This window comes from Lepisma saccharinum, chromosome 9 (genome assembly GCF_977018435.1).
Source record: "Lepisma saccharinum chromosome 9, izLepSacc3.1, whole genome shotgun sequence".
NCBI lineage: Eukaryota > Metazoa > Arthropoda > Insecta > Zygentoma > Lepismatidae > Lepisma > Lepisma saccharinum.
In genome coordinates this window covers 422,120-440,408 of record NC_139237.1, presented here as the reverse complement: position 1 = coordinate 440,408, position 18,289 = coordinate 422,120, and the positions used below count along the sequence as shown (strand labels likewise).

The window sequence follows — 18,289 nt, the reverse complement described above, 5'->3', positions numbered from 1 at the left end:
GGCTTCCACCACGGAAGAAGCACCTGCCACATGATGCCCAAATGCGTGCGCTGTGGGCAAACACATGACATCAAAGACTGCGACAGGGAAATAAACCCGGTTAAATGCACCAACTGCAATGGCGACCATGTTGCCAGCGCTAGAAAATGTCCCATATACAAAAGGGTCAACCAGGTGAGGAGACAAAGAAACCTCCTCCCCCCCCCGATACCAACTAACAAAGTGCCGCATAAACAAAAAGCGACAGCCCAGACCCACACTGTTACCGGCAAGCCCAGGGCCCCAAATAACGAACCCCCGAGGCAAGAGCCAGCACAGCAAAACAATAAAACCCCCGCCATCCAATTAGGTCAATCGCAACCCAATAAAACAAAACAAATCCGACCCGGCACAAGTAAAAAAGCCGGCGCACCTGGTGAGCCTGGCGCAGCAAGCGCGCCCGGCACACAAGTAGCTCCCAGCACATCAAGCACGCCTGCCACTTCAACCGTGACCGGCACATTAACTGCCACCGGCACACAAAAGCCTGGCACGTCAACCGTGACCGGCACAAATAAAACTGCAGACAGCCGCAAGATATCAGAACCAAGCGAAACAAACCAAGATACACCCATGCAAGTCGAGTGTAGATCCGAACCCAGAATTTCAATTTCAAATTCAAATTCAGATTCAAGCGCTAACACAAATACTACTCCCAACAACCAGCCCGACTGGCTCCCTCTAATGATGGAAGCCCTTAAAAACACCATGCAGCAAATGCAACAAATGCAAGCTGCCATGGCCCAGACTATGCAACAGGTGATGACCATCTGTGCGCAATTAACAAGTGCCCTAATGACTACCAATGGCAGGCAATAATCGGGGCGCCTACCTAATCCATTGGAACGCCAGAGGTCTCCTAAATAAGATGCACGAAGCTTACCCCTGGCTGCTAGAGCAGCAACCAGAAATAGCCCTTATATCCGAAACGCACCTAAAGCCCACCGACAGAGTCTATCTCCCAACGTATGATATGCATAGGGAAGACAAAATCAGCAACCACGCACATGGAGGAGTGGCCATATTCATTAAAAACAATATAATCCACTCTCGCATCCCGATCCCCAAACTCAATACGCTCGAAGCCGTAGCGGTCACTGCAAAAATGGCAAATCGCGACATAATATTCATTTCGGCTTACCGATCTCCTCGAGCAAATAACGAGCTAGACCCTAGAGACATAGACAAACTCCTCCGTCTCGGGCCTTCAGTCCTTATAGGAGGAGACTTAAACGCGAAACATTCCGCCTGGCACAGCCGAGTGCACAACACAAGTGGCAACAAGTTATTCAGATACATTCAAAATACGCCACTACTTGTCTACGCGCCCACTACTCCGACTTATTACCCGGAAGACCCAAATAAACTACCTGACGTCCTAGACGTGGTAGTTCTAAAAGGTCCCCGCATAATAACGGACCAAGAGTCAATACCGGCCCTCACATCGGACCACAACCCAGTGTTAGTCACACTCTTCGACAAGCCACGATATCGTCCCCCGTTCAAAAGATACAACTTCAATAAGGCAAACTGGGATGCCTTCAAGAAAGATCTAGAACCAAATTTCACCAAGAACGAATTTCAAACAGAATTAAATTCAGAACAAGCTATTAACGCCCGCGTCTCATTTATTACAAGCAAAATAAAAGGCGCCATGGCCAAGCATATCCCCTTGCACAAACCACTGCAACCGGATGCAGCGCTGCCGGACTCTATCAAAGTAAAGATAAGGCTCCGGAACAAAATTCGCAAATTATTCATGCGTACCAGACAACCGTTCTACAGACAAGAACAAAAAGCACTGTCGAACGAAATCCAAGACGACATAAAGAAACACAGAAACGAGAAATGGAAAGCTCGCGTAGACAAATTGGCCGTAAAAGACCTCTCATTATATAAATTCACGAGAAGGCTCACGCGTACCAATATTGACACCCCCATACTCCACGGGAAAAACGGCATGGCGTATGGAAACGAGGAAAAGACAAACGCACTCGCGGACACGTTAGAAGAGGCATTCAAACCAAACGAAGACCTTGACATCGATTCCGAAGACGAAGACGAAACAACCGACACGGTAGAACGGTTCTTCACATCAAACCGTGATCATGATGAAGATATAATTCACACAAACGTCCCTGAATTACTTCACATAATCAAATATCTACCCAACTTCAAGGCACCGGGACCAGATGGGATCCAAAACGTGCTCTTCAAGCACATCCCAATTAACATGGTGCAAGCCATTGCCGCGCTGTTTAACTCGTGCGCCAAACTCGCATACTTCCCAGAAAACTGGAAAATAGCCAAGATCATATGTCTCCCCAAACCGGGTAAAGACAAAACGTTTCCACAAAACTACAGACCGATCAGTCTACTCAACAACCTCGGAAAAATATTCGAACGAGTAGTAATGAAGAGACTGCAATTCATAACGCAACAAAAGCAATTGCTACCGACAGAGCAATTTGGCTTCAGACAAAAACACTCCACGGTGCACCAGCTCACACGCGTTATAGAACATGTCACTGAGCACTACAACAAAAAAAAGGATACAGGAATGGTGCTATTAGATGTAGAAAAAGCATTTGACAGAGTATGGCATGAAGGCCTCATACACAAACTTATCAAACTAGGATTACCAGATAAGCTAATAAGATTGATAAAATCTTATATAAGCGGACGGAAATTTTTTGTATCAATTCTCCAGGAGAAATCGAACATAAGAAACATAGAAGCAGGAGTTCCGCAGGGGTCTATACTCAGCCCTCTGCTATTCAACCTCTATATCTCAGATATCCCCCGTCACCATGAAGCCCAAATAGCGGTCTATGCCGATGACGTGGCTATCTACCAATCTTCATGGAGACGTCTCAGAATAGTCAGAATTCTAGAAACTTACCTAGAATCACTCCAAACATACTATAACCGATGGAAGATAAAGATCAACGCCCATAAAACGGAAGCGATCATCTTCACTAAGAAAAGGCAACCCCTCCCACCAGAAATCACCCTGGAAGGGGTCAACATACCCTGGCAACAACAAGTTAGATACCTTGGAGTCACCCTTGACTCCAAGCTTAGCTTCTCCCAGCACACTAAAATAGTACTCGACAGAGCAAGAGTCCGCTTCCACCAAATCAAATCACTGATATACTCGGCCAGCCCGTTAGTACTATCACACAAGCTCTTGCTTTACAAACTTATGATAAGGCCAATCCTAATGTACGGATCACCCGCTTGGTTCTGTGGGAACAAAGGCAATATAGTCCTCCTACAGAAATACCAAAACAGGATGCTCAGATACATCCTGAACCTACCCTGGAGCACCAGAATGACTCCAATCCACATTATGCACAAGCTTCCAAAAATAGAAGCTTTCAACGAAAAAATCATGACCAAACTCTACAAAAAGAAAAATCAAATAGACAACGAGCTGATCAGGAATCTAGGCACGTACCCGCGAACGCGCTACAAGCACAAGAGACCTCTGAGCGTTCTATGGAATTACCCCCGATGACAATAAGCACCACTCCCGTTGTAGCAATACAAGAGGCACCGCAACAAGTATGACCACAGACTTCAGTAGCTGCACAGGTGACGGCTCGCCTTCTTCAAAGGCAGTCTTAGTACTAAGCCGGCTTTTGAAGCCTTCAGCTGGGCCGGTGGAGGAACGTGAGTGCCTCATTTGTGCACTCGCGAATTCGTCTACTGCGCAGCCTCTGAAGTAAACAACGGCAACAGTGGTGGAAATTGAAACAACAAAAAGGACAACGCCACATGTACGACCAAAGAATTCAGCAGCGGCACAGATCACGGCTCGCCTTCTTCAAAGGCAGTCTTAGTACTAAGCCGGCTTTTGAAGCCTTCAGCTAGGCCGGTGGAGGAACGTGAGTGCCGTATTTGTGCACTCATGAATTCGTCTACGGCGCTGCCTTCCTAAGCGCCAGCAGCCACTGACCACCTCTACAGGAAACAAGAAAACAACAAAAAGGGACAACGCCACACGTACGACCAAAGAATTCAGCAGCGGCACAGATCACGGCTCGCCTTCTTCAAAGGCAGTCTTAGTACTAAGCCGGCTTTTGAAGCCTTCAGCTGGGCCGGTGGAGGAACGTGAGTGCCGTATTTGTGCACTCGCGAATTCGTCTACGGCGCTGCCTTCGTAAAGCCCCAGCAGCCACTGACCACCTCTACAGGAAACAAGGAACAGGAGCACCCCACGCACCGTTAACTCTCCCCAGGGTTTGAAAGTCAGATGAACCTTCACACCCCAACATCAGAGAAGCGACGTGTGCATGAGTAGGTCCTACTAACACAAGACTTGAAAGGCTACTTGTAGCCAAAAACACCATACCTTCCAATTCCCGATCCTACCTGCCGCCTCACGGCTCCATTAAGGATAGAAACCAATAGGATGTGTGTTTTTTACCCCCCTTCACGTGGGTTTTTTTCGCACATCAGAATCTAGACGAAGCTTGCATACTAGACGCAGCCGAGGTTTTACAAGTTTACTTGGTTTTACCCTCGGGAGCTTCCCTTCTCTTTGTTCCTCTTCTTAGCTGTAGTTTTTTCACCATCTTTCTATTTTCGCCGCCTGGTAAAAATCTCTTTACAAGATTGAAACCAGGTTTAAATAAATCCCGATGTCATGTAGGTAGTTAGCATACTAGTGCATGCCAAGCATGAATGGAGGCTTCCCCAGGAGCGAGACTTGCTCTTTCCCTTCACTTTTCCTCCCTTTCCGCGTCCAGACATGATGATCTCTTGCTATCGATACAACGTGAAAACACAAATTTTTGCCAGCCAGTTTGGTGGTTTTGTTAAGTAGTATTGAATCGCCGCGAATGAGAGCGTCCGGGAGACACGTCTCGAAGCGCCATTGGTCCGTCTGATATCAACCGTCCTTTCTTAAAAACGAATCGACGGAGGTGGCGCCCATCGAGTCTGTCTGCAACATGCCGCCAAAGACAAGTGGAAAAGCCGCCAAAAAGGCCGGAAAGGCCCAGAAGAACATCTCCAAGGGAGACAAAAAGAAGAAGCGGAGGAGGAAGGAGAGCTACGCAATTTACATCTACAAGGTGTTGAAGCAAGTTCACCCTGACACCGGCATCTCCAGCAAGGCGATGAGCATCATGAACAGCTTCGTCAACGACATCTTCGAGCGCATTGCCGCCGAAGCTTCCAGGCTCGCTCATTACAACAAGCGATCGACCATCACCAGCAGGGAGATCCAGACGGCCGTTCGGCTGCTCCTCCCCGGTGAACTGGCCAAGCACGCCGTCAGTGAAGGCACCAAGGCCGTGACTAAGTACACCAGCTCAAAGTAAACTCAAGGAAATAATTACCTTGCCGAAAAAGGCCCTTTTTAGGGCCAAAAATTGAATCTTGGAATTGGACGAACTTGTCTACCACCCCTCCGAAACGTACACTTACATAACCTAACGATATCTCAGCCTGCAAGCGAGAAGATTTTTGACCTTACGTATATATAAAAAAAAAATGCTTTTAAGGTACGACCTTAACCAGCACGTAATTTACAAAAATAGGCTAAATTTCCAAATTTTTTAGTTTCTTTTGCTGAATAGGACTTTTAGAGTTACATTTGGACAAAATGCCACTGCAAAAAAATAACCTAAGACTTGGAACAATTATTGATTCGGCGCATTATTATTTTGGATGAACACATAAAATAAACTTGTATATTTAACAAAAATAACTTTCAGGTTTCTATTTCACAATTGTACGTTTGTTACTAGAGTATGGCAGTGAAAGGTACACACAGATTAATATCTGCATATACTCGGTTGGGTTACATTAGGTTAGGTTTTGTTAGGTCGTGATTTTATTTCATTTTTCGTGTTTTCCTTCATTTTACTTTCAAAATTACTTTCAGTTTTCTCCACGAGCAGGGAAAAAGGAAGAGTTTGGCAGTCACATTCATAATTTGCACTAAAAGGGCTCACTTAACTTCTATGAAAGGGTGAGAACTGGTACGCTCAACGAAGTGTGACATTTGGCGGGAACCGTTGCATTTGAAATCGGTTACTCCAAGAATTGATCTGAACGTTGTTTCCAGAGGGCGGCGGCATCGGGGGGGGGGGTGGAACTTCAACTTACGATCCCGGAAGATTAGCATTTTTTTGTTCAGTTAGGGGTGGGGTTCGAACGCCTACATGCCTCCATTCGGTATCATTACATGCTGACTACACAACGAAAGTGTACGCGAATTTTTGAAGAGGAACCAAAGTTGTCTTACGCAAGGTCCTTTTTCCAGGAATTTGTCTCGCGTTCGTCTGAACCCAGATCCTCTGGGAGGTTAGGTTACGTTGACATGGCAAAAAAAAATGTTCATTCCATCCTATGCATTAATATTAGGGGTGTGCGGGATCCCGAAAAGTCGGGACCGGGGGGGGGATCCTGTCCCGATCCCGACTTCGGGAAATGACTTCCCGACTCCCGACCAGTCGAGAAATACCGAATGGTCATTTTATCGTTAATTCGTTTGCTGCAAAAAGTAACGGTTATGTAACGGTCTGCTGCCAAAAGTAACGATTTCGTAACCGTCTGCTGCCAAAAGTAACGGTTTTGTAACCGTTCCCTGCTAAAACTAACAGTTTCGTAACCGTTTACTGCCAAAAGTAACCGTTTCGTAACAGTTTACTGCCAAAAGTAACCGTTTTGTAACAGTTTACTGACAAAAGTAACCGTTTTGTAACAGTTTACTGACAAAAGTAACAGTTTCGTAACCGTTTGCTGCCAAAAGTAACCGTTCCGACCAGGACCTTCCCCACTTGCCTTCTGCTAAATTGTCCACTAGCGGGGACACTTTCACATCACTGCACTGATCGAGCATTCCCTTTCCGAAGGGAAAAGACGCGAGATTTGACATGCATCGGTTGAAACAGAACCTCGGTTTACGTGTCCTCGCCAACGAGTATGCGACATTTCCAATTCTTTATTCTGCGTGTGCACACCCCCCCCCCCCCCCGCCCCGGTGCGTTTCGGGCGAAATTGCCAACGGATCAGGGTTGCCGGGCCGGGACTATCCCTTTAGCGAACGCCTCCTTCCACGGCGATGGCATTTTGCAAAAAAATAAAAACGCCCAAAAAAAACACACTCCCTGCAACCGCCGGCACGTATCCTCGCCGAAAACTACCAACGCCGGGCTCTTCGGGGAGCGACGCGGCGGATCCGCCGGGCAGGGGAGCGCTCGCTCCCCGCCGGGATTATGGCGGCCGCCGGTAATAAGAACGCACCCTGCAACCCCGCAAGCCCCAAAAAACAGAAGAAAGTCGCCTTCCCCGATATTCATATATACTAATATACATTCTTCACTTATATTATTATTATTATTTGATGACAGGTATATTGAAAAAAAAAAAAAAAAAAAAAAAAAGCGATTCTGCAAAAACTGTCGGTGATTGATTGGCTTCAATTCACAAATAAAAGGCCACTATGAACCTTGAAAAAGAAAAAGGATGCCAACAGCACCTGGTGTTCCCAGGCGGTCACCCATCCAAGTACTGACCAGGCCCGACGCTGCTTGACTTCGGTGATCGGACGAGAACCGGTATATTCAGCGTGGTATGGCCGTTGGCGAAAGATACTGCTTTCGGTAAGGTACATATAGTCCAACTTCTCGTTTTCGGGGAAATGTCTCGTCTCGTGGGCACTGCCAAGAACGTGTAGAAGAAACATAACAAATAATTATACATTTCATTGTAGTCATAGTGAGAAATGTGCTTTAACACCCTTCCAGAGATGTGTGAACATAAAAGCTACAAGATAGAGAAGAAGAAAATTTAGTGCAGTGAATAAAAGTGAATCTCATGACCAACCTTTTTGATTCCACACTATATACCCAGGACCTAACAACGAAAAAGTGATTGGGCTCGGTTAGTTCGTATGAACTTTCCAGCCTGATCATTACCAGTGCGTAGTTATATATATATATATATATATATATATATATATATATACTCTCCAGCCTAGCTATTTCCTATTTTTGTGCTATCTTCGGACAACTTCATCGAGTTCTCGAATACGCGCTATTCCCACAAACCAAAGTAGGCAACGGGCACCTCGACACAAACTATTACATTATTATTATTTATCGGCGGAGAGCAGGAAGGGCCGCGCTAACTTTCGGTGCAAATGGCTGCTTTCGAATCGAACCACAGTCCTCATGCGATAGATTTTCGCCTATAAACGAAATTAAAGGCTATACATTGGAAGTAGGCCAGCTTCGTTCAAACACAGGCGTGTGCGACACACGCTACTTCGGAGATTGGCTTGAGAGGCCTGTCGTATGCTCAAGGCACCTGATTCTCAGCAAGAGAATAGGGGAAGGATTGAACTTCCATCTCCTCCGTGCAACCGACGCACCTTCTACCTTTTCTCAGAGAAAACTAAGGAAATCACGGGCATATGGAGGTCGCGCGTACACCTACGGTGAGTTTGACACGAAGGAAGCGAGGAACGTGGAAGTCGTGGGGACGGACTGCGGCACTTCACGGCTACTTCAAAGTTTCCGGAACGTACCCAACAACGAGGGATGCTGGTGCTCTCTAGCTCAGCACTGAAAAAATTAATCTTGGAAAGAGGAGGAAACACACTTACCGTTGTGGCAACTACAAACTTCAGTTTGCTTCGGCCCGCCTGAGAGCTGCTCTCGCTCCGGTCCGCGCTCCGAGAGAAAAGGGGGTCGAAACCTCGGCGCGGGGATTCATTTTCGTTCCGAAAAGAGCGTAGATATGGCAGATACGGCATCAGCTCCCTCAGCCCCGACGGCGGCTTCGCCCAAGAAGTCCTCGAAGGCGAAAAAGCCGAGAACGGCTCCTTCCCATCCCAGGACATCCGAGATGGTGAACAACGCTATCAAGAACTTGAAGGAGCGCGGAGGCTCTTCCCTGCAGGCCATCAAGAAGTACATCACCCAGAACTACAAGGTCGACGCCGAGAAGCTCGCGCCCTTCATCAAGAAGTACCTGAGGAGCGCCGTGGCATCAGGTTCTTTGGTGCAAACCAAAGGAAAGGGTGCCTCCGGATCTTTCAAACTCAGCGCTTCGTCGCTGAAGGAGAAACCGGAAAGCGGGGCTGTTTCCAAGACCAAACGCTCGGCTCCCAAGGAGAAGAAACCGGCAAAGAAAGCTGCCCCGGCCAAGCGACCAAAGAAGACCGGCGAAAAGAAGAAGGCACCTGTTGCAAAGCCAAAGAAGTCTCCATCGAAAGTGAAAAAGGCAAAGACGCCCAAGAAACCAAAGGCGCCAAAGCCAAAGAAGGCTGCCAAGCCCAAGGCAGCAAAGAAGGCTGCACCAAAAAAGAAGTAAAATGGTTGAGCACGCAAGTGTTCCCCATAAAAAGGTCCTTCTGAGGACCATCAAAATTCTCCTGGAAGGAGCGAATTTGCACGATCACTCAATCTTATAACCTTTCCTTTCATCGGACACGGTGTCATCCTTTCCCTTCCATCCATGCATTTTCTTTTTTAAAAAAATGAAAGCAATACACTAGTCACATTATGTCGTCATAATTTGTTTGACTTCGTTTCCATCGATTCTATGAAATGAACTGCGAGTAAGATATTAGATTTAAAGATTTAGCGAGAGCTTTATTATTAAAACTGAATATTCATGAAATATCGCCCAATTGCTTCGGCATTATTATTTTAAATAACTTTTGGATAAACGCGAGGATAGGGATGGAATTGACAATAATAATAAAAAATAAAGAGAGATACGACCAAAACGTACTTTCCAAGTAGGATTTGTGGTCCTCAAAAGGACCGATTGTTTGCCAAGGGCAGCGGAATGCGCTTAAGCACGCTCTCCACGAATGCGGCGGGCGAGCTGGATGTCCTTTGGCATGATAGTGACACGCTTAGCGTGGATGGCACACAAGTTGGTATCTTCGAAGAGACCGACGAGGTAAGCCTCGCTGGCCTCCTGGAGAGCCATGACTGCGGAACTCTGGAAGCGCAAGTCGGTCTTGAAATCTTGAGCGATCTCGCGGACGAGACGCTGGAAAGGAAGCTTCCTGATGAGCAACTCGGTGCTCTTCTGGTAGCGACGGATTTCTCGAAGAGCCACGGTACCTGGCCTGTACCTATGGGGCTTCTTCACTCCTCCGGTGGCGGGAGCGCTCTTCCTAGCTGCCTTTGTGGCGAGCTGCTTCCTTGGGGCCTTGCCTCCGGTGGATTTTCGTGCAGTTTGCTTAGTCCGGGCCATTGTCGCGTGCTTGTCCTAAGCGTTTCCGTTTCAAACAATCGCGCCAACCAAAAATCATGCCTTTATATGCTTTGCCCTGAAAGGTGCCGTGCATGCTCCTGATTCGTGAAATCAAACCGAAAAGCGGATTTCCCATTGGCTCCCGCCATTCTGCCCCCCTCTGTCGAAGGCGTACAAAACTGAGCCGGCTCGCCGGGAAGGCTTCATTCTCATCTTTCGAATCCACGTACGTGCACTGCAGAAATGACAGGCAGAGGTAAAGGAGGAAAGGGACTCGGCAAAGGAGGTGCCAAGCGCCACCGTAAAGTTCTCCGAGACAACATCCAGGGTATCACCAAGCCCGCCATCCGCCGTCTTGCCCGGCGAGGAGGTGTGAAGCGAATCTCCGGTCTCATCTACGAAGAGACACGCGGCGTCCTCAAGGTGTTCTTGGAGAACGTTATCCGCGATGCCGTCACCTACACGGAGCACGCCAAGAGGAAAACCGTAACCGCCATGGACGTCGTGTACGCACTCAAACGTCAAGGCAGAACCTTGTACGGTTTCGGAGGTTAAGGGCTCTAGTTTGCCTGTCCTCCATCTTGAAAAATCGGCCCTTCTAAGGGCCACAAATCTTTTCTTTGAGGAAGGAAATGTCAGCTTTCAACTTTCCCCGAACCTTACCCCCTGATCCCAGCCTCGATTCGAACGATTTCTCTCGTCTCGAGTTCATAATGACATAAGAATGATTGAAATAATTGAGAATTCAACAAAAAATATTCACGCGAGGACTCTCAGCATTCGCTAGATGACTACCCACCCTTCGTTCGTCGTTTAGCAAAGCAAAAGAAATTTATGTGAAATTCAGATTGCTTCTGTCAAATTATAACATCAATTAATATAACTCAGGCGAACATATATATATATTTTTTATTATTATTATTTTCAGTGCAGCTTGACTCCACCGAAAACAAAACACACGTCATAATCTCTATGCTATCAAAATTTACAAGATGTATACGTACAGGTAAGCCACTATTCTCTGACATTATCGGAAATAGGCAAAAAACATTGAATCAACACAGGATTTGCATGCCAAGTTACATGGATTGTCAGTCCTGATTAGACTACAGACTTCAAACTTGAAAACTTAAAAAAATGGAGTAGACAATGACCCTTTCCTAAGGTAATTGGTGGCCCTTACAAGGGCCGATTTGCTAGAAGCTGAGGGGGTAGGGTGTCAGCTTAAGCTTTCTTCTCGGTTTTCTTGGGAAGAAGGACCGCCTGGATGTTGGGCAGCACGCCACCCTGGGCGATCGTGACCCCAGAAAGGAGCTTGTTCAACTCCTCGTCGTTTCTGATGGCCAACTGCAAGTGACGGGGGATGATCCTGGTCTTCTTGTTATCGCGAGCAGCATTGCCGGCCAACTCCAAGACTTCGGCTGCCAAATATTCCATGACGGCGGCCAGGTAAACCGGTGCACCGGCACCGACACGTTCGGCATAATTGCCCTTTCGCAAAAGTCGGTGGATTCTGCCGACGGGGAACTGAAGTCCGGCTCGGCTGGAGCGAGACTTGCTCTTTCCCTTCACTTTTCCTCCCTTTCCGCGTCCAGACATGATGATCTCTTGCTATCGATACAACGTGAAAACACAAATTTTTGCCAGCCAGTTTGGTGGTTTTGTTAAGTAGTATTGAATCGCCGCGAATGAGAGCGTCCGGGAGACACGTCTCGAAGCGCCATTGGTCCGTCTGATATCAACCGTCCTTTCTTAAAAACGAATCGACGGAGGTGGCGCCCATCGAGTCTGTCTGCAACATGCCGCCAAAGACAAGTGGAAAAGCCGCCAAAAAGGCCGGAAAGGCCCAGAAGAACATCTCCAAGGGAGACAAAAAGAAGAAGCGGAGGAGGAAGGAGAGCTACGCAATTTACATCTACAAGGTGTTGAAGCAAGTTCACCCTGACACCGGCATCTCCAGCAAGGCGATGAGCATCATGAACAGCTTCGTCAACGACATCTTCGAGCGCATTGCCGCCGAAGCTTCCAGGCTCGCTCATTACAACAAGCGATCGACCATCACCAGCAGGGAGATCCAGACGGCCGTTCGGCTGCTCCTCCCCGGTGAACTGGCCAAGCACGCCGTCAGTGAAGGCACCAAGGCCGTGACTAAGTACACCAGCTCAAAGTAAACTCAAGGAAATAATTACCTTGCCGAAAAAGGCCCTTTTTAGGGCCAAAAATTGAATCTTGGAATTGGACGAACTTGTCTACCACCCCTCCGAAACGTACACTTACATAACCTAACGATATCTCAGCCTGCAAGCGAGAAGATTTTTGACCTTACGTATATATAAAAAAAAAATGCTTTTAAGGTACGACCTTAACCAGCACGTAATTTACAAAAATAGGCTAAATTTCCAAATTTTTTAGTTTCTTTTGCTGAATAGGACTTTTAGAGTTACATTTGGACAAAATGCCACTGCAAAAAAATAACCTAAGACTTGGAACAATTATTGATTCGGCGCATTATTATTTTGGATGAACACATAAAATAAACTTGTATATTTAACAAAAATAACTTTCAGGTTTCTATTTCACAATTGTACGTTTGTTACTAGAGTATGGCAGTGAAAGGTACACACAGATTAATATCTGCATATACTCGGTTGGGTTACATTAGGTTAGGTTTTGTTAGGTCGTGATTTTATTTCATTTTTCGTGTTTTCCTTCATTTTACTTTCAAAATTACTTTCAGTTTTCTCCACGAGCAGGGAAAAAGGAAGAGTTTGGCAGTCACATTCATAATTTGCACTAAAAGGGCTCACTTAACTTCTATGAAAGGGTGAGAACTGGTACGCTCAACGAAGTGTGACATTTGGCGGGAACCGTTGCATTTGAAATCGGTTACTCCAAGAATTGATCTGAACGTTGTTTCCAGAGGGCGGCGGCATCGGGGGGGGGGGTGGAACTTCAACTTACGATCCCGGAAGATTAGCATTTTTTTGTTCAGTTAGGGGTGGGGTTCGAACGCCTACATGCCTCCATTCGGTATCATTACATGCTGACTACACAACGAAAGTGTACGCGAATTTTTGAAGAGGAACCAAAGTTGTCTTACGCAAGGTCCTTTTTCCAGGAATTTGTCTCGCGTTCGTCTGAACCCAGATCCTCTGGGAGGTTAGGTTACGTTGACATGGCAAAAAAAAATGTTCATTCCATCCTATGCATTAATATTAGGGGTGTGCGGGATCCCGAAAAGTCGGGACCGGGGGGGGGATCCTGTCCCGATCCCGACTTCGGGAAATGACTTCCCGACTCCCGACCAGTCGAGAAATACCGAATGGTCATTTTATCGTTAATTCGTTTGCTGCAAAAAGTAACGGTTATGTAACGGTCTGCTGCCAAAAGTAACGATTTCGTAACCGTCTGCTGCCAAAAGTAACGGTTTTGTAACCGTTCCCTGCTAAAACTAACAGTTTCGTAACCGTTTACTGCCAAAAGTAACCGTTTCGTAACAGTTTACTGCCAAAAGTAACCGTTTTGTAACAGTTTACTGACAAAAGTAACCGTTTTGTAACAGTTTACTGACAAAAGTAACAGTTTCGTAACCGTTTGCTGCCAAAAGTAACCGTTCCGACCAGGACCTTCCCCACTTGCCTTCTGCTAAATTGTCCACTAGCGGGGACACTTTCACATCACTGCACTGATCGAGCATTCCCTTTCCGAAGGGAAAAGACGCGAGATTTGACATGCATCGGTTGAAACAGAACCTCGGTTTACGTGTCCTCGCCAACGAGTATGCGACATTTCCAATTCTTTATTCTGCGTGTGCACACCCCCCCCCCCCCCCGCCCCGGTGCGTTTCGGGCGAAATTGCCAACGGATCAGGGTTGCCGGGCCGGGACTATCCCTTTAGCGAACGCCTCCTTCCACGGCGATGGCATTTTGCAAAAAAATAAAAACGCCCAAAAAAAACACACTCCCTGCAACCGCCGGCACGTATCCTCGCCGAAAACTACCAACGCCGGGCTCTTCGGGGAGCGACGCGGCGGATCCGCCGGGCAGGGGAGCGCTCGCTCCCCGCCGGGATTATGGCGGCCGCCGGTAATAAGAACGCACCCTGCAACCCCGCAAGCCCCAAAAAACAGAAGAAAGTCGCCTTCCCCGATATTCATATATACTAATATACATTCTTCACTTATATTATTATTATTATTTGATGACAGGTATATTGAAAAAAAAAAAAAAAAAAAAAAAAAGCGATTCTGCAAAAACTGTCGGTGATTGATTGGCTTCAATTCACAAATAAAAGGCCACTATGAACCTTGAAAAAGAAAAAGGATGCCAACAGCACCTGGTGTTCCCAGGCGGTCACCCATCCAAGTACTGACCAGGCCCGACGCTGCTTGACTTCGGTGATCGGACGAGAACCGGTATATTCAGCGTGGTATGGCCGTTGGCGAAAGATACTGCTTTCGGTAAGGTACATATAGTCCAACTTCTCGTTTTCGGGGAAATGTCTCGTCTCGTGGGCACTGCCAAGAACGTGTAGAAGAAACATAACAAATAATTATACATTTCATTGTAGTCATAGTGAGAAATGTGCTTTAACACCCTTCCAGAGATGTGTGAACATAAAAGCTACAAGATAGAGAAGAAGAAAATTTAGTGCAGTGAATAAAAGTGAATCTCATGACCAACCTTTTTGATTCCACACTATATACCCAGGACCTAACAACGAAAAAGTGATTGGGCTCGGTTAGTTCGTATGAACTTTCCAGCCTGATCATTACCAGTGCGTAGTTATATATATATATATATATATATATATATATATATATATACTCTCCAGCCTAGCTATTTCCTATTTTTGTGCTATCTTCGGACAACTTCATCGAGTTCTCGAATACGCGCTATTCCCACAAACCAAAGTAGGCAACGGGCACCTCGACACAAACTATTACATTATTATTATTTATCGGCGGAGAGCAGGAAGGGCCGCGCTAACTTTCGGTGCAAATGGCTGCTTTCGAATCGAACCACAGTCCTCATGCGATAGATTTTCGCCTATAAACGAAATTAAAGGCTATACATTGGAAGTAGGCCAGCTTCGTTCAAACACAGGCGTGTGCGACACACGCTACTTCGGAGATTGGCTTGAGAGGCCTGTCGTATGCTCAAGGCACCTGATTCTCAGCAAGAGAATAGGGGAAGGATTGAACTTCCATCTCCTCCGTGCAACCGACGCACCTTCTACCTTTTCTCAGAGAAAACTAAGGAAATCACGGGCATATGGAGGTCGCGCGTACACCTACGGTGAGTTTGACACGAAGGAAGCGAGGAACGTGGAAGTCGTGGGGACGGACTGCGGCACTTCACGGCTACTTCAAAGTTTCCGGAACGTACCCAACAACGAGGGATGCTGGTGCTCTCTAGCTCAGCACTGAAAAAATTAATCTTGGAAAGAGGAGGAAACACACTTACCGTTGTGGCAACTACAAACTTCAGTTTGCTTCGGCCCGCCTGAGAGCTGCTCTCGCTCCGGTCCGCGCTCCGAGAGAAAAGGGGGTCGAAACCTCGGCGCGGGGATTCATTTTCGTTCCGAAAAGAGCGTAGATATGGCAGATACGGCATCAGCTCCCTCAGCCCCGACGGCGGCTTCGCCCAAGAAGTCCTCGAAGGCGAAAAAGCCGAGAACGGCTCCTTCCCATCCCAGGACATCCGAGATGGTGAACAACGCTATCAAGAACTTGAAGGAGCGCGGAGGCTCTTCCCTGCAGGCCATCAAGAAGTACATCACCCAGAACTACAAGGTCGACGCCGAGAAGCTCGCGCCCTTCATCAAGAAGTACCTGAGGAGCGCCGTGGCATCAGGTTCTTTGGTGCAAACCAAAGGAAAGGGTGCCTCCGGATCTTTCAAACTCAGCGCTTCGTCGCTGAAGGAGAAACCGGAAAGCGGGGCTGTTTCCAAGACCAAACGCTCGGCTCCCAAGGAGAAGAAACCGGCAAAGAAAGCTGCCCCGGCCAAGCGACCAAAGAAGACCGGCGAAAAGAAGAAGGCACCTGTTGCAAAGCCAAAGAAGTCTCCATCGAAAGTGAAAAAGGCAAAGACGCCCAAGAAACCAAAGGCGCCAAAGCCAAAGAAGGCTGCCAAGCCCAAGGCAGCAAAGAAGGCTGCACCAAAAAAGAAGTAAAATGGTTGAGCACGCAAGTGTTCCCCATAAAAAGGTCCTTCTGAGGACCATCAAAATTCTCCTGGAAGGAGCGAATTTGCACGATCACTCAATCTTATAACCTTTCCTTTCATCGGACACGGTGTCATCCTTTCCCTTCCATCCATGCATTTTCTTTTTTAAAAAAATGAAAGCAATACACTAGTCACATTATGTCGTCATAATTTGTTTGACTTCGTTTCCATCGATTCTATGAAATGAACTGCGAGTAAGATATTAGATTTAAAGATTTAGCGAGAGCTTTATTATTAAAACTGAATATTCATGAAATATCGCCCAATTGCTTCGGCATTATTATTTTAAATAACTTTTGGATAAACGCGAGGATAGGGATGGAATTGACAATAATAATAAAAAATAAAGAGAGATACGACCAAAACGTACTTTCCAAGTAGGATTTGTGGTCCTCAAAAGGACCGATTGTTTGCCAAGGGCAGCGGAATGCGCTTAAGCACGCTCTCCACGAATGCGGCGGGCGAGCTGGATGTCCTTTGGCATGATAGTGACACGCTTAGCGTGGATGGCACACAAGTTGGTATCTTCGAAGAGACCGACGAGGTAAGCCTCGCTGGCCTCCTGGAGAGCCATGACTGCGGAACTCTGGAAGCGCAAGTCGGTCTTGAAATCTTGAGCGATCTCGCGGACGAGACGCTGGAAAGGAAGCTTCCTGATGAGCAACTCGGTGCTCTTCTGGTAGCGACGGATTTCTCGAAGAGCCACGGTACCTGGCCTGTACCTATGGGGCTTCTTCACTCCTCCGGTGGCGGGAGCGCTCTTCCTAGCTGCCTTTGTGGCGAGCTGCTTCCTTGGGGCCTTGCCTCCGGTGGATTTTCGTGCAGTTTGCTTAGTCCGGGCCATTGTCGCGTGCTTGTCCTAAGCGTTTCCGTTTCAAACAATCGCGCCAACCAAAAATCATGCCTTTATATGCTTTGCCCTGAAAGGTGCCGTGCATGCTCCTGATTCGTGAAATCAAACCGAAAAGCGGATTTCCCATTGGCTCCCGCCATTCTGCCCCCCTCTGTCGAAGGCGTACAAAACTGAGCCGGCTCGCCGGGAAGGCTTCATTCTCATCTTTCGAATCCACGTACGTGCACTGCAGAAATGACAGGCAGAGGTAAAGGAGGAAAGGGACTCGGCAAAGGAGGTGCCAAGCGCCACCGTAAAGTTCTCCGAGACAACATCCAGGGTATCACCAAGCCCGCCATCCGCCGTCTTGCCCGGCGAGGAGGTGTGAAGCGAATCTCCGGTCTCATCTACGAAGAGACACGCGGCGTCCTCAAGGTGTTCTTGGAGAACGTTATCCGCGATGCCGTCACCTACACGGAGCACGCCAAGAGGAAAACCGTAACCGCCATGGACGTCGTGTACGCACTCAAACGTCAAGGCAGAACCTTGTACGGTTTCGGAGGTTAAGGGCTCTAGTTTGCCTGTCCTCCATCTTGAAAAATCGGCCCTTCTAAGGGCCACAAATCTTTTCTTTGAGGAAGGAAATGTCAGCTTTCAACTTTCCCCGAACCTTACCCCCTGATCCCAGCCTCGATTCGAACGATTTCTCTCGTCTCGAGTTCATAATGACATAAGAATGATTGAAATAATTGAGAATTCAACAAAAAATATTCACGCGAGGACTCTCAGCATTCGCTAGATGACTACCCACCCTTCGTTCGTCGTTTAGCAAAGCAAAAGAAATTTATGTGAAATTCAGATTGCTTCTGTCAAATTATAACATCAATTAATATAACTCAGGCGAACATATATATATATTTTTTATTATTATTATTTTCAGTGCAGCTTGACTCCACCGA

At 47.1% G+C, this 18,289-nt stretch overlaps 7 protein-coding genes and 2 non-coding genes across 9 annotated transcripts; 4 read left to right on the top strand and 5 right to left on the bottom strand.

Moving 5' to 3' along the window:
• The first annotated feature begins 4,997 nt into the window (after positions 1-4,997).
• LOC145992984 (histone H2B) lies at positions 4,998-5,369 on the top strand. The gene has a single exon (XM_083129377.1). The coding sequence runs from the start codon at positions 4,998-5,000 to the stop codon at positions 5,367-5,369; it is 372 nt and encodes a 123-aa protein (XP_082985503.1).
• Positions 5,370-7,522: 2,153 nt separating this feature from the next.
• LOC145993070 (5S ribosomal RNA) lies at positions 7,523-7,641 on the bottom strand. Its single transcript, XR_014442281.1, has one exon. It is a non-coding gene; the product is annotated as a 5S ribosomal RNA (ribosomal RNA).
• Positions 7,642-9,858: 2,217 nt separating this feature from the next.
• Positions 9,859-10,269, bottom strand: LOC145992983 (histone H3). The gene has a single exon (XM_083129376.1). It carries the CDS (start codon positions 10,267-10,269, stop codon positions 9,859-9,861), a length of 411 nt encoding a protein of 136 aa, XP_082985502.1.
• Positions 10,270-10,503: 234 nt separating this feature from the next.
• Positions 10,504-10,824, top strand: LOC145992982 (histone H4-like; the record flags this gene model as incomplete). Its single annotated transcript, XM_083129375.1, has 1 exon — positions 10,504-10,824. A coding segment is annotated over one exon (321 nt), but the record flags the coding sequence as incomplete, so codon positions are not given.
• A 669-nt stretch (positions 10,825-11,493) lies between these two features.
• Positions 11,494-11,868, bottom strand: LOC145992981 (histone H2A). The gene has a single exon (XM_083129374.1). It carries the CDS (start codon positions 11,866-11,868, stop codon positions 11,494-11,496), a length of 375 nt encoding a protein of 124 aa, XP_082985500.1.
• Positions 11,869-12,068: 200 nt separating this feature from the next.
• Positions 12,069-12,440, top strand: LOC145992980 (histone H2B). The gene has a single exon (XM_083129373.1). It carries the CDS (start codon positions 12,069-12,071, stop codon positions 12,438-12,440), a length of 372 nt encoding a protein of 123 aa, XP_082985499.1.
• Positions 12,441-14,593: 2,153 nt separating this feature from the next.
• Positions 14,594-14,712, bottom strand: LOC145993068 (5S ribosomal RNA). The gene has a single exon (XR_014442279.1). It is a non-coding gene; the product is annotated as a 5S ribosomal RNA (ribosomal RNA).
• A 2,219-nt stretch (positions 14,713-16,931) lies between these two features.
• Positions 16,932-17,342, bottom strand: LOC145992979 (histone H3). Its single transcript, XM_083129372.1, has one exon. It carries the CDS (start codon positions 17,340-17,342, stop codon positions 16,932-16,934), a length of 411 nt encoding a protein of 136 aa, XP_082985498.1.
• A 234-nt stretch (positions 17,343-17,576) lies between these two features.
• On the top strand, positions 17,577-17,897 carry LOC145992978 (histone H4-like; the record flags this gene model as incomplete). Its single annotated transcript, XM_083129370.1, has 1 exon — positions 17,577-17,897. A coding segment is annotated over one exon (321 nt), but the record flags the coding sequence as incomplete, so codon positions are not given.
• Between the last annotated feature and the right edge of the window lie 392 nt (positions 17,898-18,289).